Raw genomic sequence first — 25002 nt, 5'->3', positions numbered from 1 at the left:
CCGATTTCAGTTGGTAAGAGCTGATGGTAGAGTTCGAGCGTGGCGCAAATGTATTAGACGTATTAGAAGACGGATATGGGCACGTGCGTTCCACTGGATTCTGAAACAATTACTTATCGTGTCAGAGGTTTATTCAGAAACTCAGTACTATGAAATAGAATAACTCCACAGTGCGTATATGATCCGACTAGACCCAAACAAGCAACATGAACCGTTTTTCCATTTCTAATCACCTAGGAGTCTCCTTCTGTCCTTTTCTTCTACGAATACAAATTATTTACATGGAAAAAGCTACAGAGAACACGAAGAGGATGATCCAACACGTTATTTGACTGATGGTGCCTGGTATTACCTCAAGCAGTGATGATAAAACAAATTTATCTCCTGTTAAGGACGACATAAACTTTTGAATTATTGTAGTAAATCCATTAATAGCTTCACAAAATACTGTAAGAGAAGTATGTATTGCAGTCTCAGTTATTTCTGTCGTTTTCGTGGTTACCATCATGGCTGCGACGAGGATCAGTAATCTCGAGAGTGATTTACCACCAGAAGGAGGTTCTTATTCATTGGTCTGAAGACCACAGTAGTGGTAGAAACCGGTCACCGTAATAAATAAATTATGATCAAGACTGTTTTTGATAGCAAAAATCTCGAGAGAAATACAACTATTATCAGAGAACACTTGCTGCTTGACAAAGGAGAAGATTCCAGATTCGCAGGAGCGCTGCAAAAAGCAGATAACACAGTTGATGGTACATTATTAGATCGCTCGTGGTTCGGTGGCTAATTTTGCATAAAGCTCCACTCTGTCTTCTATTGCCCACCTGGCGCCGTACCCTAGGGGGTCTATTTTATGGGCATGGAGTACCGGTCATTAGTACCGTCATTAAACATGACAGCATTTGTCTTCTTCCCGTCACGTATGATCGCCCTATAGCAGACGAGGCCTTCTGCAGAGCGGGTTTTTTCCGTTCCGCTTACTGTTTACTCCCTGTCAACATTCACCCGCAAAGTCCAATTGAGGGGGTCAAATGCCTTCGCCCCACTTGGCAATAACGCCGCCACGCACGGACGACCACTCGGTGTTATTTAGACGACGGCATCCCTTATTTCTGCAGCACAATTAAAACCGGATTGATCCTGTCTCAATAACAAGCGTACTTTTACAGTTTGCGCGGGTGAAACTAGATTGTTCCTGTTCGCTTGCTCGGCTCTACTGTCTCGTAATTATTACCCTTCTCGTTAACGGCTGAGCTATTGGGAACATCTGGCGGCACCGCAGTATTACTTGCAATTTGCTGTTTGTCCGTGGGACGGTGACAATGCTGGCTGTCTTCTCTTCTCCAACAGAGTGAGCCTGTAACTGTTAAGGTTCCAAGATATGGCAATATCATGAACGAGCATGCATACAAATAATTCATGCGTAGGAGAACAGCGACACCTAGAGCCCTTCTTCCAAATTTTTCTTAGCATTTTTCTGTTTTCCTACAAACACTCACTCTACAACTTCTTTATTAACAAAGCAGAAATGTGCAGTTGATACTGTTTTTTTTTTTTTAATTTTCTTCTCAGTTTGTATCCTTCTACGCACTAGTTAAAATGTACGGTGAGTAGGCTGGAAGTGTCGGTTTCTAATTCTCATCCGAAGACTAATATCAGTTGCAAAGCGATTTAGAAAAGATTGCTGTATGGTGTGGCAGGTGGCAGTTGACGCTAAATAACGAAAAGTGTGAGGTGATCCACATGAGTTCCAAAAGAAATCTGTTGGAATTCGATTACTCGATAAATAGTACAATTCTCAAGGCTGTCAATTCAACTAAGTACCTGGGTGTTAAAATTACGAACAATTTCAGTTGGAAAGACCACATAGATAATATTGTGGGTAAGGCGAGCAAAAGGTTGTGTTACATTGGCAGAACACTTAGAAGATGCAACAAGTCCACTAAAGAGACAGCTTACACTACACTCGTTCGTCCTCTGTTAGAATATTGCTGCGCGGTGTGGAATCCTTACCAGGTGGGATTGACGGAGGACATCGAAAGCGTGCAAAAAAGGACAGCTCGTTTTGTATTATCACGTAATAGGGGAGAGAGTGTGGCAGATATGATACGCGAGTTGGGATGAAAGTCATTAAAGCAAAGACGTTTTTCGTCGCGGCGAGATCTTTTTACGAAATTTCAGTCACCAACTTTCTCTTCCGAATTCGAAAATATTTTGTTGAGCCCAACCTACATAGGTAGGAATGATCATCAAAATAAAATAAGAGAAATCAGAACTCGAACAGAAAGGTGTAGGTGTTCGTTTTTCTCGCGCGCTGTTCTGGAGTGTAATGGTAGAGAGATAGTATGATTGTGGTTCGATGAACCCTCTGCCAAGCACTTAAATGTGAATTGCAGAGTAATCATGTAGATGTAGATCGAAAATATGTCTTTGGCAAATGTACCGGAATTGCTGTTGAAGGACAGTATTTTAATGGAAAGACTGCGACCAGCTTATTTCGACAAAATAATTTTCGAGCCTATTCAGGCTTATCTTCGGATATGCCATAATTACTTCCATAGCCTGATGCTGCGTCACTGTGGATGGTACCGTTATTAACATTGAACTTGTATCCTCCATTTTCAAACCTTTAGTTAATTGCTGGTGGATATATGGTGACAGTGTTTATAGTGAATAGTGCTTAGTTATGTGGCCATTAGGCACTGAAAAGGGAAGCGAGAACCACTTACACGTAGCGAAAAAAATATGGAAACGCCAAAACACAACACAGACTAAAACTTTGTAGGAAACCCGTTGACTTTTAGAACAGCTTCCAGTCGTCTCGGAATAGATATATACAACTCCTGTAGGGTCTTCGAGGGAATCTTACACCATTCTCCTGCACAATAGTAGCAAGTTCAAGTAACGATGGTGGAGGTGGGTAACGATCACGTACCCTTCTCTCCAAAGCAGATCACAAAGGCTCAATAATATTGAGATCTGGGTGCTGGGGTGGCCAGGGGACATGCAACAATTCACCCTCCTGCTCATAAAATCAGTCCTGGACGACGTGCTGTCTGAACACGGGCCCTGTCCTCTTAAAACGCAGCATCACCATCGGGGAACAATCATTGTACCATGGGATGAACCTGACAAGCGGTAGTGTGACCTGGCAGAGTAACGATGTGGCTCATGAAATAACACGATATGGCTGCCCAAACCATCACCGAACCCCCGCCATGTTTCACTCCTGGGAAGCAAACGCCAGAAGCTGTAAACAGTGGGAAACAAGACTCATCCAACCAAATGACTTCCTTCCATTGCTCCACAGTGCAGGGTTTATGGGTTGGGCACCACGTTTTCGTGTTACGGATATCTGCATCAGTGATGATTCGTTCTGGAATCCTAGCTCGGCACGCAGTTTCCTTCTCGTGGATCTCCCTTCGAACTGTTTTGGAAGTGACAGGGTTCCCGAGTGCGACATTCAGTTCCGCAGAGACTTTTGCAGACGTCGACCTCTTATTTTTTATCACCATCCTCTTCAGAGACGGTCTCCCACGATCACTCAACGCACACTTTCGTTGCCATTGTGAACTAGCAGGTGATGTTTTTCCACTTTCCCTGTAGGAGGAGCCTCTTAAAGTACTAAACACTTCGGCCACCTTGATTACTAAAGCACCCGCTATACAAGCGCCAATAAACTGTCTACGTTCGTATTCATGTTGCTCACAACTACATAGGACACTTTTCTGACCAGGGCTGACACTTGTAACGCACTGAGGACATTACGCAAGTGCCGTTGGTGGTCAAATACAACAACGCAACCTGCAGGAAAGGCTAGCATCTGCCTTTTTGTTCAAACATGCATTTTTCGCCGTGTTTCCACATTTTTGTCCAACCTCTGTAGGTGTGTTTAGGAGGAGGAGTTGGTGGCGTATAGCTTAAAAGGAGTAATTCCACTAAAGCTAATACAGGACCACCACTCACCTTCTATTCTTGACACTTCCTTGAGAAAGAATTTTGAAGTAGTTGAGGTGCCACAGTTTAAGAGCGAGATTAAAACACCTCCATAAGGTAACTTGTTTTATGTGAAGGACCATGGTTTCATTAATATACTAATATTAATTAAGTAAAACATGAATAAAAAGGCATCGATTCGAAGTAGTTTCCAAATACTTTGTCCTCTCAGAATACCAGTTTTATATTTAACTAATCTAATACAATTTTTTGATTCACATCTTAACCACAATCTTTTCAGTTTTTTTGTTTAGAATTTTTGTTGTGATTTTCATTTTTGTATGTTTTTATCCCTTCCATCCCCACGTCAGTCCGGTTAAATCACTACGTTATTAACCTGAATCGTACGAAAACGAAACTGGAACTTTGAGGATCTTCGAACTGTATATTGATAAACAGATTCTTCCATAAAATCGGTCTGCAGTGTCTTTTAAATTGTGTGAATGGAAATTTGATTCAAAAGACATTTCGTAATTCTGACGTTAGCTTGACTGAACACATAACAATAAAGTCGCAAGCCATCATAATAGATCGTCAGCTCAATATGGGAATTTTCAGCGAGTTTCAGCAGTTCTAGCAGAGCGACTCGAGCGACATGTTTTACAGCTTCACATGACACTGTGTATATTCACTTCTGGGTCAAAGTACGTTGGCAAAACTGACGACCACCATACTGAATACGTTTTTGTTTTGTGGTCAGGGCTAAAATCAGCTACCAATCAAATCAAGCAAAGTTTAAATTTGTTTTTTAAGCCTTAAAGCCGCCAAACATCAAATCAAACCACAACCTATAATTCTGAACGAAATGACCTCTACAAAAATAAATAAGAACATTAGTGATGTGGGTTTCAGAAATTACTGTTGAGGGCTGGAATTACGTACAGAAAAATAAACGTTGGCCGATCTCATCCTCGCTCGCATCATGAAAGCATTACACGTATTATGAGCATTATAGCACACAAGTATTTATAGGAACCTCTCACCTATCTTTCGTATACAGAAAATTATTAAAGATTTCGTTACGACCTGATGCACCTAGTGCCTGAGCAGACGTTGATGGAGCCTAATAGGGCGCTAAAAGCATGAGGTGTTTCATGGCTCTTAGCTCATAGAAACGGCATGTTAGGAGTTGAAAGCAATTGGCGTTGAGCCCATCCCTCAGTAAATCTTGCCGAACAGGTCCACAGCTGTAAGGGCAGACAGGGCAGCCCATCATTGAGACAGGTGTCCAACATAACAATGCTGCCAGCCAAAGCCTGGGCTGGGGCCGACCGTGTGAAGAAACGTGTCAGCACAGTGGAGTCGTAAACCAGGCATTGGGTGCAGAGCAATACATCATAAAAATTCACAAGTTTTCGTGTTCGCCCATACTACAAACAGGCCTGTGAACCACTTCCATTAGCTGCATCGGTTGTATAAGATACTCCAGCATCTGAGAAACGTTCTGAGATAGCATCTTTATTACACCTCATATCTAGGACTAACAAGCTCCAAGGTACAGACTAGTTAGATAAGTATCTTTAAGATTGTATCTGTTCAGTTCTTGCTATGGGAAGCAACACAACTTTGGAGAAAATCATCTTCCCCCTTTGTGAAAACTTTAAAAAAAAAGGCCAGTAGTTGGAGGTTTCTTTTCTTTCCAGAGACATAGGTTTCTTTTGCCCCGGTTCGACATGAGTTTGTGCTGTCGTGTGAGAGGGGAGATTTGGTGCCTCTAGAGCCCTGTGATTGGCTGAAGATGGGGTGAAGGCGGCGTCGTTCTGGAGAGGTGCGAGGCTCTCGGGTGCGGGACTTTGGTCTGGTAAGCTCTGGCGTGCGTGGTTGGTACTTGGGACCTGTCCTGAGACTGATCTCACTTGCAAGTAGTTTAGACTGGGGAGCCTGCGGTGAAATTCTTACTGTACCGACAGTGTGACTTCAAACGTCTCGACGCTATCGCATTTCACGGATGACGAGGAGGGTCATGGGCGGGAAAATGTGTGGCTAAAGGTACAGAACAACAAGGTATATCAGATTCATCCAACTACTAGCCCATGGCGAGCACTGTTCCAGTTACCCAGGCCGAGTGACAAGTCGCATCAATACAGGCGTACATAAGACATTGCTCCTCCTCCCGTGCAGGAAAGACCCACCAGCGTGCAGTGCTTGTGGCATATTAGCTTTAAAACGCTATATCTTAAATGACCATTTAAAATCTTTCCAGACGACTGCTGTGGACTTTTCCTTTATATTAATTAACAATGAGACGAGTCGGAGTATTGTTTTTGTTCTTGCTGTGTTCTTGGGACCACTATGCAGATTGGAAAAGACGATATTTTAATGTCTCTCAACTATTTTCTTTTGTCGGTGACATGATATTTGTCAGCCGTCTTTACAAACGACCATAGATCTGTGTTATGTATCTCAGTTGAATAAGTGTCGCAAGGTACGGTGAAGATCTGACCTACTGTGTTCTCTCAGTTTAGTAATTTGCGATTATTTTCTCTTCACAGACTTCAAGCAATGATCAGTAGGGCGAATTCATAAGCATTCGCCAATCTGTCCTAATGAAGAAAAAAATAGTGTAAAAACGCACACAGTGAGATCAAAATCTACCGATAAATTTTTATAAGTTGAACAGAGATTTCCTGCACGCGAGGTTGTGTCTTACTAGTGTCATGATCAAAACCCGGGAGTAACAGGCAAGACAGCATTTAACTGTGTTTTCAGCGGCTAGTACCATCAGTCAATGGAAAAAGAAAGATATTTAGGTACATTTTGTATTACACGTATGCGGGTTCTCTTAATTCAGAACAGGGTTACAAAGATAATTCGAGTAATAAAACGAATGAATATAGGTGTAACGAATACTGCAGACCAATGATTTCACCTGTAAAAACAGTAAAAATTTGATCAAGAGCTAAAAGTATGCAACCAGAGATTGGATTTATCCTGTATTTTATACTGTAAAAAAATTAGGAGGCACTGATGAAACTGCAGTAGGTCGATATAAGTTTCGAATCCAGTAACATCGTCACAAATATAGAGTGAACAATCCATGATATAAAGTCAGGGCCTGAAGATGTCAACTTTTCCTACCTTTCTCACAGGTTCATCTTTCAGTTACGATGTAATAATGGATTCACTTGGATGTCATGAACGGAAAACGATAAAATAGGGAAGCTCATTGTTCCATGTGGGTATTTATTTCAATAAATAGTGTCACTCACCAACGTCACTTGCTGAGGTTTTCGTAATGCAGTGGCCGGTATCAGACACAATTAAGTCGGTATTAACTGGTTACGAATTGAACCCATGCCAAAATGAGCTGCTGCTGAGAAAGATTACGCGACAACTTCATAAAGCGTCGAAACATCCTTTCTGTTTCCATAAAGTACGGAACTTTCCCGCAATCATGTGTGTCTAAATTCAGTTTGAATTTCTCTATGAGCAGGATCAGACAACAGTCTGTTCGTAATAATTTACGAAAAAGCAAACATGACCCTCTATTTCCTACATACCTGCCGATTAGTATTTGATGTATACATTAATGAAACACTGAATTCCACAAACAAATGAATAATGGACTACGCACAGTCGATAGCAACAATGTCAGTCGCCTAATAGCTAATTCATCAGCTACGATTATAGTCTAAATTTTAAAAGATCCATGTTAACCCTTAACATACTACTTGAACGATTCTGTGCTCCCAATCAGATCAAGAGATACTTGTTTCTCTTACCACGTACGTCATTTTTATTATTATTTTATCAGATTCGTTAAAATAATTCTGATCTCATCTCTTCGGTTTATTTACTTAAGTGATAAAATTCACTATTTCATCCCGGTAGATTTCTTAAGGCTACGAGCATCAGACACACTAACGCGTTCCACATTCGGTTGAGACATGGTTGACAGTCCAGGACCCTTCCGTTTTTATAGGCAGAAAGTGTTTCTAAATTATTGATAAGTCTATGGTTGTTACCTTCACTTGACAGGATAGGAAACGAACGTGATGTAGGATAAGCGTAGAACTGCAATAATGGATTCACTCTTTCGGATCTACAAACCACAGAAGGTTTGAATATGACTTGATAAAAAATTTTCACTCACCTACATTCATACTCAGATGTTTTGTTTCGCACAAGCAGTCGCCTTAATCATTTTCTCTTATGAGGTCTTTGACCTGCCCATTCATTTAGGCCATCTAACCAAGCCTCGAAGACGGACTCATATATCTAATGTCATTTACGTTTTACTCCTATCATGAGCTCTTCCACAGGGTTGCCATAATGCAGATTCAGCATTTTTGTACAAATTACACTGATAACATTTCGTGCCACTGGTATTTCATTGATTATATTCCTCTTGAGAATCCATTCATTTCAGTGAATTTAATACAGTTGTTAGTGAAGGCTATCATTTCTAGACTGGCCACTACTGTTATTAGCAACTTCTAGGGCCAGGTTGAGGAAACAGTTTACGAACATAGGCACTAGTAAACTGGCGTATATGTCCTTTTAGTCTAATATTGAATCCACTAACTTCATCATGAAGAAGCAGGTCCTACAGGAATGGAAAGAGCAGCTGTCTCACTTGACAGAGGGATGACGGACTGATCATCCCGCCGTTTAGTCCTTAACTTCCAACCAACCCACCTACCAACAAAAGGATGACATTAAGCAAAAATCCAGCCTCCTACTATCGTTCTCTCGTACAAGATTTTCATCTACATCTAAATCTAAATGATTACTCTGCAATTCGCAATTAAATGCCTGGCAGAGGGTTCAACGAACCACCTACAAGACAGTTTTCTACCGTTCCACTCTCGAGCACTACGTGGGCAAAACCACCACTTGTATCTTCCCCGTGCGAGCTCTGATTTCTCTTATTTTATTATGATAATCATTTATCTCAGTGTAGCTAGGCGCCAACAAAATGTTTTCGCATTTGGAGGAGAAAGTTGGCGATTGAAATTTGCCGCAAAGAAAGATCGCATCGCCTTTGTTTTAATGATCTGTTGCTCGTATTCTTCTTAACGTTTGCTCGTAACCATAATACACTATTGGGTAGGATGAATGATTCCATATTTGTATTTGTTTTATACAAAATAGAAGCTGGTTTCATTGTTGGTATTCTTTGGACTCATGTCTATTTGTTACCGCTAACGAATCCGTGTGTAAACTGCTCGGCTTAAATGCGTTGTACATGTATTGCTCGTATTCTAGTTTATTTTTCTTCCCTTCCGTTTTTCGAACTTTCTCGCATTTAATGGACGCATGCGAAATTTTCATTAGAGTTAGAGAATGATTCTAGTATCTTGATTTCTCCTAAAATGTATTATTTATAGTACCTCTTAATAATGTGTGAACACATTTCCGTAACTACTGTTGTATTTTTAGTATTTACAGGGAAGAATGCTCTAGTCGCCAAGACTACAAAAAGTTGTCATCTATACCTAGATCCATACTCTGTAAATTACTTTGAAATGTATGACACTCAGTGACAAGAAGCGACGCCATAGTCGTTTCGTGACAGGATGTAATAAACCTGAACATCAATTCTGTAAAAAGCTGCTTACATGCGGTTCTCCATTAAGTAAGAAAAAGTAGAGAAAACGGATGCAAACGAAAATAAAGTAAAATAGAAGCAAATACTTGCAATGCACTTAAATCAAGCATTCACACTCGAATTCGTAAGCAGTAAAAAATATACGTAAGATCACAGAGCACTATGCGACAAAATCAGCTTCTTTTTCATATGAAACGAAAAAAATAATGAATCATTTACTGCGCCCAATATTATGTATGCGAGCAGAGTACACCAACAAATTTATAATGCAGTTCAGAGTACAATACACCCAAAAAGTCGTAACCTGAAAGAATATGCGATGAAACAAATTTTTCATTATTTGCAAACAAAAACAAATGTGAAAGAATTTAAATCAACCAATAAGAAAACGAGATGATGGAATACCGATAAACTTACAGCATCCAAGTGGTCTGGCACCGAACGAATTTTCGCTCCCGTAGTCGTATGGACCAGAACAAGAAAAAAATACTTACCTTAAGAGTTGTGAGCACTTCTTCAACAGAAGAGATGTGTCCCACAGTAGCAAAGATGGACAAGTGCTCATGCCTCTTAACGTATGCATTGGATTTAATAAGGGAGTGTGAACAGTTACGTTCAAATGGTGGAGGTTGATGGAAGACTGAATTAGATTACTTTTCCCGTAGAACGAAGGACGGAGTATTACATATACTTTTACTGTGGGCTGGTTGGACTACTTTTACTAATCCAGTGGAATGGAGGAGGTACAGTATATACTTATTGTACTTCATTTCAATCTTCGTGCCTCTAAGCATTAACTTTGTTTTCCATTTAACTTTCATTTAATCTTAACTTTTCTTTTTGCTTTAGGCCATCTGATACTCACTCAAAGAAAAGCGCAACAGAAGAGTATCTTTCATATTTAGCATATTAATTAGGAGAATAGAACAGGTCGTCTAATTTCAACAATGAATCTTGCACTTTAGTCTTCCACGAATACATTAAAATGGGAATAGGATCGCGTTCTAGAAATAATGAATACACTTCCATACCGGACTGGGAAACCCAAGCACATAGAACCCAGTTGATTTATGCACACAATGTTATTAGCCAAATTGAAAAAAAATTATATCGAAACTTGACATGAAATTTATTCCGAAGGTAAATAAAAGTATTATCCGTGATTCCAAAAGAAACTCCAATGAAATGACTGAAAATTCGCACTTTAAATATTTCAGATTCCACCATCCGTGGGTCACCCAGAGATTGACCCACGCTCACCAGCCCCAGGCGAACAGTAATACTTTCAGCCCTAGACTGGTGCTTTGGTTACCGGGGACGGGGAGCCATCAAAGATGCGGACCTGGCAACCTAATTCTTTTGTCTACTATTGTACCAGCACTGAAGACCAAGCCAGGTTTTTCTGCCCTAAAGCAATTGGGAAAACTGAAGGAGCAGATAAAACTGTATTAGCAGACACCTACTGGCTACTCTCACGAAAACTGACTTCCACTCGTTTCAGTTAAGCACAACAGGATGATATAATGGAGCGAGTATGTGGGAGTGTTTCACGTGCCGATTTATTTGTAACACAATAAGGAAACAAAAAGACGTAGCCATGTAAACGACACACTTCCTTCTGAGAGGCTAGTGGCACACATGTACCATATGTCGTTATACGGAGGGATCTGAAGGAGCTTTCTCCGTGTTTACATGGAGAGGAGTTCCGGTTCACCCTATACCAGAAGTAGCAATGTAGACATATACTTTTAGTATAGACGTAGCTCTGCAAGATCCATGTACTAATTTATATTTACGTGACAAACCCTAATTCTAGGGCTAGATTTCAATTTTGATAAATGGATCTATGCCGACATTTGCAAAAACGGCGATGGTACATTAGCCCTTACTAATGAAAAATTCTGTAATGCAAGAGCTCTCTAATTTGTGTTAAAATTTATTCTTGGCTTAAGTTTCATATTTTTCTAATGTAAGCTATGATGTTCATTGTCCTTAGGCCATCTTCTGAAGAAGACAAATTTGTATTTGTCGAAACCTAGGTAAAGAATTCTTTATCCATTGCAACTGGTCGGCTGTTTATAATTTTATTACGTGGAACCGTTGCTGTTGTGCAGCTATGTTTAAAATATATACTTTTATCTCTAATGCGATTATTTCCCATCTTTGCTCTCCATGCCTCGAATTGACGACTCCCATACACTGTCACAGTTCGAACCCGCCAGGCAGCCGAGAGCAATAACGCGCTGCTTCCTGGACTCGGGTAGGCGCGCCGGCGCAGACGATGAGAGCCGGTGTGCAGGCCAGCCTGGATGTGGTTTTTAGGCGGTTTTCCACATCCCACTAGGTGAATACCGGGCTGGTTCCCACGTTACGCCTCAGCTACAAGCGTCGCAGACATTTGAAACACGTCCGCACTATTTCACGATTTCCGCTAGATGCAGACAGCTGGGGTACACTGATTCCATCCCTGGGAGGCCCGGGTGGCGGCACGAAGGGCATCCGGCCACCAGTAAAACTAACCTTGCCAAATCCGTTGTAACCACGCCGACACTGCAATCGATGCGGGACTATGGCGTAAGCGAAAGAAAGAAAGAATAACTGTCACAGTTCGACAAGATTTGTAGCTGATGTCACCACCGTTCGACCAGATTTCTGGCTGATGTCACTGCCGTAACTCCAGAGGGATTATCCAGAGGCTGGTGACATCGCTATCTAGACCGTTGACCCACAACCAACCAACCGAGTAATGAAGCCAGCAGTGCCAGCGGCAGCGCCAGTGAGAGGGGCGTACTGTACCTTGCCGCTGCCGACGGGTCCCACGATGGCGCAGAGCTGGCCCGGCTGGGCGCGTATCGACACTCCCTGGAGCGCGTTGTAGGTGCCGTCCCAGGAGGCGGTGGCGCTGTGCAGCGTCGCCTCGCCGCGAGCCGTCTTCTCGTCCTGGCCCACCTCGCGGACCTCCGGTTTCAGCAGGAACTCCTGCGTCCAGACAACAGACCCAGTCGCACTCTGACAACTCACCGGTTTATAAACAAAGCGCACACCAGAAAACGTATTCTCGCTGCTGCGGCCGATTTCGGCCGCGTTACCTGGTCTTCAGAGCAAGAAGGAAGATTAAAGATGTCAAATTAAACACCTTTCAGCCGTCTAGTTTCCAAACTTATTTTATTTGGCTACCAGTTTAAGCGTTTTACTACGCCATATTCAGGCCCCTGGCCTGCGTGTGGGAAGATTCTACTTTGGTTCGGTTCAAAACAGGGACCAGCAATGCTGGTATTAGTAGATTTTTGCTATAGCGATAACATCAACCAGTCGACATACCATGGTTGATGTGATCGCTGTAGCAAAAATCTACTTAAAAATGGTTCTAATGGCTCTGAGCACTATGGGACTTAACATCTTAGGTCATCAGTCCTCTTGAACTTAGAACTACTTAAACCTAACTAACCTAAGCACATCACACACATCCCTGTCCGAGGCAGGATTCGAACCTGCGACCGTAGCAGTCCCGCGGTTCCAGACTGAAGCGCCTAGAACCGCACGGCCACCAAGGCCGGCATAAATCTACTAATACCAGTACTGCTGGCACCTGTTTTGATCGGAACCGAGGCAGAATCTTCCTGCACGCCGGTCAGGGGTCTGAATATGGCGTAGTAAAATTCTGAAACTGGAAGCCAAATAAAATAAGTTTGGAAGCTATACGGCTGAAAGATGTTTAATTTGACATCCTGTGTCGAACAGCCGAGTCCTGCAACCATCATTAAAAAGATGAACATACAGAGAAGCAAGACTAAGGTTTCCCATCCCGTCGATATCGACGTTATTAGAGCCGGAGGATCATTCCAGGCCTAAAATATGGAGAGTACAGCAGCTGTCACCGGCATCGGCTGATACGTGTCGTTTCTATTAGCAGTGATTTAAAATGGAATGATCATATAAAGTTGATCGTCGGTAAAGGAGATGCCAGACTGAGATTCATTGGAAGAATCCTAAGGAAATGCAATCCGAAAACAGAGGAAGTAGGTTACAGTACGCTTGTTCGCCCACTGCTTGAATACTGCTCACCGGTGTGGGATCCATACCACATACGGTTGGTAGAAGAGATCGAGAAGATCCAACGGGGAACAGCGCGTTTCGTAACAGGATCATTTAGTAATCGCGAAAGCGTTACGGAGATGACAGATAAACTCCAGTGGAGGCTCTGCAGGAGAGACGCTCAGTAGCTCGGTAAGGGCTTTTGTTAAAGTTATGAGAACATACCTTCACCGAGGAGTCAAGCAGGATATTGCTCCCTCCTATGTATATCTCGCGAAGAGACCATGAGAATAAAATCAGAGAGATTAGAGTCCACACAGAGGCATACCGACAATCTTTCTTTCCACGAACAATACGAGACTGGAATAGAAGGGAGAACCGGTAGAGGTACTCAAGGTACCCTCCGCCACACACCGTCTTGCGGAGTATGGATGTAGATGTAGATATTTACATCGCTCCCCTTTGTTAATGGTGACCAACTTAACACTGTGATATCACGGAGCCACACTAAAGTTCGCAATGTGAATCGATACTACAGACATTAGCTAGGGCTCCGCAACAAGCAGTTGCGTGGCACTCTTGAAGACCACGTTCCCTCTCTCAGTATAACAGCGCCTTCGCCCTGAGGTCAATGTAGTGTCAAGACTGCAAGAGCCCAATCCAATTCGTGACCTCTGCTACAGCAGTCATCATCATCATTTAGGACAGGACAGTTATTAAAGTTTCTGAGGAAATGAACTCTCATAAACGTCGCATTTCGTGCTTTGATAGTCAATTAGAGTTTTTAATTATCAATCAATCTTGTGGCAAGGAAGTGAGCCAAACGTAAGTAAATCTTTTATTCATTTACGTAACAAAGTGAACTAGTATTTCACGTGTTCTTGTTCATGAGTCTTTCCCAGGGTAATCAAAGAAACCAGAGCTATGACCGGACGAAAGTAGTTTCGTCTGGTCACAACAGCACTTAAAGAGTGCGATGAACTGTCTATTATCCGTATCACACCCACCCACCTGTAATCTTGGTACTCAGGAAACATCTCATGCATCGTCATTGAAAACAATACCGCGAGACTCACTTTTCCGATTTTTTCCAGATTGCGGCTAATTTTTATCCTTGACTCTGCTCACTTGCTGATACCGTAGGAATGTAAATGAAGGTTGTAGTTGCGTGAGATAGTTAGTGGCATTCATTTACTGTAATCACCGGTCCAATGCAGGTAAAAGGACAGTTTTATAACACGTGTTATGTGTGTACAGTATGTGTTTATTATTCCTTTCATGTGACATGCGAAAGCTGGAGAATGTGCGAAGATTTTGACGATGGACCGCGCTGCCTTTTACCTAGTCGTCGAAGACCAACTCTCGACGAAGTTTCTTTCATGTATTGTCCCCGTTTGCTCCGTACTGGATTAATTTGTATCTGAACACTATTTATGATGTATGTGCATTTTTCTGATATGATGGCGATACGAGAAAGGTGGCGTCTGTTTCATTGGTACTGGAATAAATGTCTAATATTAAACGTAAGTATGTGATTCTTATTCGCGTCACTATCTGCACAAGGTTAGGGGGCCGCTAATTCCGTCCCTGTTCCTACTTACGTCCAGATAGGAATTTCTGCTCCCCACAGTTGGCAATTAGTGTTTAGCAGGTTGCACATGACTGACTTGACCACGTTCCATTGCCTTGTTGCCGGCTGGAGTGGCCGAGCGGTTCTAGGCGCTACAGTCTGGAAACGCGCGACCGCAACGGTCGCAGGTTCGAATCCTGCCTCGGGCATGGATGTGTGTGATGTCCTTAGGTTAGTTAGGTTTAAGTAGTTCTAAGTTCTAGGGGACTGATGCCCACAGCAGTTAAGTGCTTAGAGCCATTTGAACCATTGCCTTGTTGAGAGAGTCTGTTGTGCGCATCAAGTTTAACATTCTGTGTAAGAGGGAATTTATTTTTTGCACTGAGGTGAATTTGTGCAACAGTCAGGTTAACACCCTGCTATTTCTAGTGTGAACACTGATTTGTGTTCGAATACTGGGCTCTGTTCCAGCTGTGTGTTGTAGTTTTTGACGTATAATCGCTATAGGCGATGGTATAGTGTGGCTATTGCAATTAACCTGGGGAGGTTCATAATTTCGTCCCCCTTGCAGTTCCTACTCACGTCCCGAGGAAGAAATTTGGAAATGCTATTAAAGTTTGAGTTTATTTGCTATTTATAAAGATACTGCAAGTGAAGGGAAAGGGATTTGTGGCGCAACAAGCTTCATTTGGTATCATGAAACATGCTCTTCATCTATACAGATATGCAAATTCATATGTGACACATTCTTAGAGTTTTTAAAGTAACTTGAAAACATTGTTCATTCGTAGCCTTCAAGTGATTGATAATAGTGAAAGTGTTTGGCAGTGACAGAATGAAAATATACATTAAAATTAATTCTGCTTTCCAGAATTTTTATGGGGGAAGAAATTACGAACGCATTTTTGCATCTCTGTTAGTGACTGTTAAGGTTTATGTCATACACTGACTACAGTATCTTATAACAGTTTAACTGCAGCTTACCTACAGGTGGAGAATAAATTCAGGAATACATATACCAATTTTTAGCCTTTTCCATAACCTTCCAAGTCTTAAACACATCTTAATCTACTACAGTGACGAAATTCAAGCACCCTACCATATGCCTGAAAAATAGTCATTCGATTTGTTAATGTGGCAAGAATTATGTTTTAATTTGATACTGAGAAAAGAAAGTGAAGGTACTGTAGCCTGTTTACGCTGAAGTGAAGATGGGCTGTTTGTGGGGCACGTTGAAGATATTGCAACGCCAGACGACTGACCTCAAAGGAACGACAATCGGTGTAATGTCTGGCAACAGTCAAACACTAACAAAAACAAATCCCCGGTTTCATGCGCTACTTTCGAGTGAGCAACGCTCTCTTCGAGTTGAAAAGATCGTCTTCTGAAACCCATTTTCATCAACAAAAGCCTTGACCCAAGAACTGCTGTCCCAGACGGAGAGATATGTATCAAGAGATAAACATGTGTTATGGGTGCGCGCGCTTTTGCATTTAGTCGCAGCGCGGTATTGTTTCTTGATCGACGATATATAGTCAACTGTCCAGTAGCTATGAAAGCTGTAGCTATGAAAGTTGTCATTCGTCTGGTAAATCAAGAAGATGTTATCCACTGAAAAACTACTTCATGGTCGAGAGTGCATATGCTTGTAGACCGCTCGACTAAGTCGATTAGGAGCGAAGTCAACAGAGTACAAAAACAGTGTAGGGGAGAGTGTCGTACATTGAAAGAGTGTTGTACATTGAACATAGTGTATCTGGGAAGCAAGACGTTTCCTGGACGTTGTTACAGTCTAGTCACCGATTATAGTCTCACATGAAGGCATAAGTACTTGAGACATTCTGTCATTTTCTACTGTTTTTATTGTTGAAAGATACAAGTTTGTGTTTTGTGCAGCATTTGTAAATCTTTGGAGTTTAACACATTTAACTTTGTACAATATGTTAAAGCTATTTGGAAGACATTGACACTTTCGCATTTACAGAATTTTATAGCAAGCAAAATTCTATATGTTTTTAAAAGTAGTTATGTAACGTGTGTGTGGTTAAGCTATTCTTCTTCAGTCGTGCACCATTTTCTGCTCTTAAACTGAAGAAAGTCTTTTTATTATGGAACATGTGATATTTGCAAATGAGCTGAGTTTGTTTACTCTCTTAACAATTTTATCTGTCTTGAAAGTGAAAACTTGTGATAGTTTCCAATAACTTCTATGTCAAAATGTATTTTACTTGTAATGGGTTTTCGATTATACTTCTACTTAATTTGATGTTACTTACTGATTGTTGGTGCATGGTAGAGTAATAATGTAGAAGATAGTTTATTAAATACATTACTGAGAAGACTTTCTCGATTGCAATGCTTTATAAATTTCAGTAGAATATTTGTTTCCAGGTGCAAGACTATGTCGTATCTTGGAACATTTTTTCACATTTGGATAAATTTTATTTTTCCACACAGTAATTTTTGTAATTTCATAAAGAGATTGCAGCACACAAAAAGTGAATGCTATCATTTCATAAGAGAAGAATTACAGCTTATAAAATAATTTCTACTGCATCAGTCATTTTTAGCAATATTTAAGTAGCACAATCCATTCCGTCTGCATGCTGTCATCATCGGTGCATTCCAGAACACGTACATACATTAATCTGAAGTGTGATGAGGTTCATTTGCTGTCTGTACCACTGCAGTTATGTATCCAAGTATAATCCTATACAGAAAGATACGTATATTTTAGTGTGTGCATTAAGTTATTTGCATGTTTAGATCACTTCATTAGTGTACCCACTTACATTTTTGTTGGAAATTTAGTTATCTAGTACACAGAGCACTGTGACAAACACATCCCATCTTAATACTTTCATATACAGATGTTAACATCGTTCCAAAGAGTCTTAACTGCTAAGAAAAACTAGTTTCAATTGCTAAGACAGCAATATACAGTAAATATGAAATTTTTTATGTAGATGCATTTATGTCACGGCACAGATTAGATTATATGCTTACTTGGAAGAGACAATACTTTTTATTATTAAATGATAATATTTTCAATCAAATAAACATTCAACTTTGGAGAACTTTTTTAAGAAATTAATATTGTTTCATCCTTACTGTTATGTTACTGTCTTAGCGATTGAACTAGCTTTTCTTAGCAGTTAATACTCTTTCGAACGATGTAAACGACTGTATGTGAAAGAGTTAAGCTGTGATGTTTTTCTTACTGTGCTCTGTGTACTAAATTTCCAACATAAATGTTAATGAATGCACTAATGAAATGATCTAAACATGCAAATCACTTAATGTACACGCTAAAATATATGTACCTTTCTGTAAAGGATTCTATTGCGATACGTAAAGTCACTGGCACACACAGCGAATGACCCTGATGATATTTCAGATAAATGTAATGTACATGTATGTAACTGGAGTGCTCCTGAAGTTCGTAGTATGCTGCTGAAAAACGTCATACTAGTTAAATATTAGTAAGAAGTACTTGAAGCAGACAAATTATTTCATATATTTACTATAGAGTCGCAATCCTCAGAACATTTCGTACAGGGTGATTCAGCTGCCCTTATGCATAGGTTCCATGCAGCCCAAAACACTTTCAAAAACCTCGTGTGAGATTTTCATATTCTCTCGCCAGCTTAACACAAACACTCCTACAGATAAATTGTAAGAAACATAATGTACACAACTGGACATTGAAATTGCTACACTACGAATATGACATCTTACAGGAGCGAAATTTAAGCGACAGGAAGAAGATGCTGTAATATGCAAATGATTAGCTTTTCAGAGCATTCGCACAAAGTCGGCGCCGGTGGCGACACCTACAACGTGCTGACATGAGGAATGTTTACAAACGACTTCTCATACACAAACAGCAGTTGACCGTCGTTGCCTTGTGAAACGTTGCTGTAATGCCTCGTGTAAGGAGGAGAAATGCGTACCATCACGTTTCCGACTTTGATAAACGTCGGATTGTAGCGTATCGCGATTGCGGTTTATCGTATCGCGACATTGCTGCTCGCGTTGGTCGAGATCCAATGACTGTTAGCAGAATATGGAATCGGTGGGTTCAAGACGGTAATACGGAACGCCGTGCTGGATCCCAACGGCCTCATATCACTAGCAGTCGAGATGACAGGCATCATATCCGCATGGCTGTAACGGATTGTGCAGCCACGTCTCGATCCGTGAGTCAACAGATGAGGACGCTTGCAAGACAACAACCATCTGCACGAACAGTTCGACGACGTTTGCGGCAGCATGGACTACCAGCTCGGAGACCATGACATGGGGTGCCATTGGTTACACGTCTCGGTCACCTCTTGTTCGCATTGACGGCACTTTGAACAGTGGACGTTGTATTTCAGTTGTGTTACGACCCGTGGCTCTACCCTTCATTCGATCTCTGCGAAACCCTAAATTTCAGCAGGATAATGCACCACCGCATGTTGCAGGTCCTGTACGGGCCTTTCTGGGTACAGAAAATGTTCTACTGCTGCCCTGGCAAGCACACTCTCCAGATCTCTCACCAACTGAAAACGTCTGGTCAATGGTGGCCGAGCAACTGGCTCGTAACAATACGCCAGTCACTACTCTTGATGAACTGTGGTATCGTTCGCTCTGTTTGACTCAATGCCCAAGCATATCAAGGTCGTCATTACGGCCAGAGGTGGTTGTTGTGGGTATTCTCAGGATCTATGCACCCAATTTGCGTGAAAATGTCAGTTCTAGTATAATATATTTGTCCAATGAATACCCGTTTATCATCTGCATTTCTTGTTGGTGTAGCAATTTTAATGGCCAGTAGTGTAGTTAAGTTTTGTACTGGCATACGTTTTTGCTGGAGACCACAGTTTTCGAGTTATTCAAGAAAAACGCGTCTGAAAGTTACTTTTATCCATTTTTCTTGAATAACGGCATCTAGCAAACACGTATCCAAGTACAAAATTTAACTGCATTAAAATCCCTACAAAAGTTCTTGTTTATTTTTCTATAGGATTAATAGTCGAATATAGATTTATGTATCAGGAAGTCATTTCTGAAAGTATTTGTTTGGAGTGTAGCCATGTATGGAAGTGAAACATGGACGATAACTAGTTTGGACAAGAAGAGAATAGAAGCTTTCGAAATGTGGTGCTACAGAAGAATACTGAAGATAAGGTGGATAGATCACGTAACTAATGAGGAGGTATTGAATAGGATTGGGGAGAAGAGAAGTTTGTGGCACAACTTGACTAGAAGAAGGGATCAGTTGGTAGGACATGTTTTGAGGCATCAAGGGATCACAAATTTAGCATTGGAGGGCAGCGTGGAGGGTAAAAATCGTAGAGGGAGACCGAGAGATGAGTACACTAAGCAGATTCAGAAGGATGTAGGTTGCAGTAGGTACTGGGAAATGAAGCAGCTTGCACAGGATAGAGTAGCATGGAGAGCTGCATCAAACCAGTCTCAGGACTGAAGACAACAACAACAAGGATTAATAGTTTGCTCATAGTGTGAGAGAATATGAAAATATACGTGCGGTATTTGAAAGTGTTGCGGGTTGCATAGAACCCATAGGTGGAGGCAGCTAAATCACCCTGTACATCGTGGATATATTACAGGGCTGGAGAAAGCCTGAGAAGTGTTCCAAGGTAACATTACTTCCACTGCCTGTTTAAGCCATACTTTTGAATAAATAAATTTTAAAAAACAACAAGTTTCTTGGCGTTTGGACTTGGTTCTGATTATCGCACAGTGTTCGAGAGAGGAAGGCGGACGAACCTGTATTCTGCGGACGGAGACGATGGCCTCGCCCATGTAGCTGACGGCGAGCGGCGCGGCGATACCCATGGTCATGTTGAGCTGGTACAGCAGCTGAGTGATGACGAACACCTGTCGCACACGAGGGCACAGTGTCAGAAGCGTGCTCAGCACGCCGGCGCCACCACAGCACTGCTGCCGGCCGCCGACAAACCACAACAGTACTTACAACAGGCACAGGCAGTCAGTGCGCGGCGTGCTCCCACAGCAAACCGCCGATACTCTACCTGTGCGTCTGCCCAGTTATACAGAGTTCGTAGTACCCAAGAGCACAGTTCCTGCCGCTACGTCATGCAACATGTAATGCAAGAGCGTGTATCTCAATTGTAATTCTAATACAGCAAGTATTGGTTCATTTGAATAATCCACAAGCAACGCACACACTATTAAAGCGCATCACAGGTACGTTCTGGGTGGGTTGAAGCTAACGGTCACAAACGCTTCGATTTTGTCCGACGCACCACATGTCTTAGCCCCTGGTTCCCATTTTCAAGTAATATTCGTCTTGAACATCGTCGAAGTACCGATGTGCTGTTAGGGTTCCGCAGATGACAAACAAAGCGAACCTGGTATGAAAAGAAAGTACCCCAGACCATCATTCGTGGTTGTCGGGCCGTATGGCGGACGACATTCAGGTTGATATCCCACCGCTCTTTGTAGCGGCTCGAGATATGTTTTCGCTAGTCATTGGGAAGTGAGAAATGTAACAAGGATTTTGTGTTTAAAGGAAATTTCCTCAGTTGGAATTCAATGCCAACTAGTGAAATCTTCGAAGCGAGTGCAGTGTTGCGAAAACAGGTGTGGTTTTGTTAGTAGGTATTTGAAAAAGACAGAACGGGCGTGTGAGACGAGCAAAGATCAGAGAGACCAGGCACAACACAGGTTCAACGTTTCCACTGGAAGCGTACCGGATACCGCGCACAGCAGACCTGACCGCCTGGAAAGCGTGTTCTCGCTGGGCACCGCCCCGACTGTCAGGCGAGTAAGAGGCCGAATGAATGGGATTGTCTCTCCAGTAGCTAACCTGATATCAGTCAGAGGGCGTTCCATCCCTATACCATATTTTCACACGGGACAAATGTTGTTGTGTTACCGCAAGGCACCACATATGCTAGGTTGTAGACTTCAGATCGGCCGCGGTCCGTCAGTACACATCGGACCCGCGAGTTGACACCGTCGACGGTAGCAGACCGAGCGCCGCCACTCGGCTGGTCTTACGAGACAAGCTAGCGCACTGGCCAGTTCTACAGCCGACTTTAATAGGAATGGTTCACTTGTTATAGCTTCAGAGATCTCATTTGTAGGCCGGCCGCGGTGGTCTCGCGGTTATAGGCGCGCAGTCCGGAACCGTGCGACTGCTACGGTCGCAGGTTCGAATCCTGCCTCGGGCATGGGTGTGTGTGATGTCCTTAGGTTAGTTAGGTTTAAGTAGTTCTAAGTTCTAGGGGACTGATAACCACAGCAGTTGAGTCCCATAGTGCTCAGAGCCATTTGAACCATCTCATTTGCAGAGACGCTAGTTAGCACAGCGTTCAGCTACGTCAGTAGCTACGACCTAGCCAGGCGCCACATACGGTTTATGCACTGACAATTGATCTATATGTGTGAAGCAATCAGGTTTGTAAAGAAGTTTTCGCAGATCAGTCTATAACTGCACTTTTAAATATTTTTGTACAAAGTCAAGATCGACGTTCACCGCTGATGCTGAATTAAAGCTAAGTGCTTAATTGTATTCCTGTCTACTAACTTCCTAATCACCTAAGATGTTCCAGATACATCCCGTCAAGTATAATTCATTGATCCTCACGTCAGCCTACGTGATCAAAGCGTGCAATTAATGGCCACACCTCATGATGAGACTAAGAGTCAAATTGCGTGACTCAGCCGGGTCATCCTTTTTCCATGAGGCCCATAGTTCCGCCTCATAAGTAACAAATGTAACGCCCGTTACGAAGAAAATTTCAGTTCAATGCCATGAAGTCATTCTCGCCCATCCACCTTCCTACTCCCCATAGTAAGTTAAGCACAAGAGAATCAGCGAAGAAACCATTTTGGGATTCGTAGGATGTTCTGCCGGTTGGCTTCTTCATCCATGCAGAGGCCGTGAATGCTGGCAGTTAATGTGCCAAGCTGGTACAGTTGCAGAAAGTGATTCAGAAATACGAACCGAAATTGTTTTCTAAATGTGTTGCACGACAACGTCCGATCGTATACAGCCTTATTTCGTGCAACGTTTCTTGTGAACAGTATTGCAATACCCTCCGGACACCAAGGGATTTTCGTCTCCTAGGATCGATCGCCATTTCAGAATCAATAGCGACGTTCAGAAGCTGTTATTGACTGGCTTCTAGACCTAGATCCAGATTTCTTTTATGCCAGAACCGACAGATAAGTGTTCCGATGGAACAAACTGCTTAGATGAAATTAGTGTGTATCAGTGCCTTAATAACTCTGTGAATCCTTTCGATTTCAGGATTTTTTTAAAGCTGACTTATCACTTTGCTTTTCTAACCAGCATCATACTAACAGCACTAATGTCTCGAATGCATCAGCGTTGCCCATAAAGAATTTTGATTAAATTCAGTTCAGTGTAAAATCTGCTGTGGAGTGAGTCCTGTTATGGAACCAAGCCTAAAGTTGCATCTGTCTCCTCTTTCTCCCAGAGATGCTCAATCAGCAATATTAAGCTTAGGGCCATTGTTTATTTTGGAAGAGGCGTTCTGATAGATTTAAGCTTATAAATGGTTCATGCGGCATGTTAAAATGGCTCACGTCGTAGTTCGTTTCCGGTAAAAGACAAACACGAGATTATAATCTCCGTCCGATATGAAATTTCTATTTCTCAGTAAGTTTCAAGACAATAATATCCATAAAACACCTGATAATGGGAATTAGTGGCTGACATTCAGCTTCAATCTCTCCAGAAGTTCATTCTAATACTCGCTGTATTGAATGGTAACCGTCTGTTAGTGAAAGTACGTGTTAGTGCACACATGCATTAATTTTGCGTGTTATTAATAGGGATTAATTCCATTCGTACAGCGCAGTTACAACGAATTAACAAACTAAAACTAGTGACAATAAAAACACATTAAAATGTAGTAGTGAAAAAACTACGTTAAATTAATTATGAATAATGATTTTTTACTTCACTAAAAACATTATGAACCCACAGATTTTTCAAACTCCACTCAAAATACTTATCTGATTGCCTCTCATGTCAAAAACAGGGTTATTTTACCATCGTGTGGTGTATTGCTACGCTTTAATCCATACTGTAAACATTTATGCAATGCAAGTACTTTTCTAACAGTTGCCCTTCGTTTACTGATGAAGTATATTCTATCGTGAAAATAAATTTCAAAATAACTTGGGAAAATCTCCCTTAACTCATTGGGAAGACACAAAACAGGTCAAAGGTAATATACTGCGTGCAAACAGGAAGGATTAGGGCACTCCGTGTTTCATTCTTTGGGCAAGATGGGATAGAGAACAGGGTTTCATCTGTGAAGTAACGTCTTATCGGCAGACAGACAGGACACACCGTGACGAGTAGGTGGTCTTCTATCCGCGATAAGCTATTCCTCAAGCCTCCAGTGGCATACGTTCTCGGAAGCGACAAGTGGCGTATCGTCGAACGAGCCTTGAGAGGGTATGGATAAACTGTTTGAGGATACGGGACGAGTGATGCAGAGGACATCAGAATCCTAACAGGAACTTCAAAACATTTCATAAAAAGATGAGGAAGGCTTCAATGTCGGCTATCGGTACACCCAGTACAATGTTTCAACGTGTGGCAGTGATTCTATCTTTTCTCTCGTATTTTCTTTATACTTCGTTTGTAATGTGAGCGACCGTGAGGAACACATTACTCACGTGCAGACGGCTGTTGGTACAACTGCGACGGTGAGGGTGTCGTGAGGTCCTTGCTGGCCACTCAGCAGACACTGTGACTCACACTTCTACAAACAGCACAAAATAAACCACATGTGCGCTTCAACTGTTCACAACTCTGACACTTCGACGTTCGATT

At 41.9% G+C, this 25002-nt stretch overlaps 1 protein-coding gene across 1 annotated transcript in view; it reads right to left on the bottom strand.

Moving 5' to 3' along the window:
- LOC126334985 (ATP-binding cassette sub-family C member 4-like) overlaps positions 1–25002 on the bottom strand; it is a 378851-nt gene that overhangs the window by 156156 nt on the left and 197693 nt on the right. The window contains exons 8-9 of the mRNA XM_049997794.1: positions 20931–21041; positions 12347–12529 (exon numbers count right to left, since the gene is read on the bottom strand). Of these exons, the coding sequence (XP_049853751.1) occupies positions 12347–12529; positions 20931–21041 (294 nt within the window). The remainder of the gene's footprint in view (positions 1–12346; positions 12530–20930; positions 21042–25002) is intronic.

This window comes from Schistocerca gregaria, chromosome 2 (genome assembly GCF_023897955.1).
Source record: "Schistocerca gregaria isolate iqSchGreg1 chromosome 2, iqSchGreg1.2, whole genome shotgun sequence".
Classification (NCBI taxonomy): domain Eukaryota; kingdom Metazoa; phylum Arthropoda; class Insecta; order Orthoptera; family Acrididae; genus Schistocerca; species Schistocerca gregaria.
Note: the sequence above shows the minus strand (reverse complement) of the source record. Positions and strands in the feature narration are given on the sequence as shown.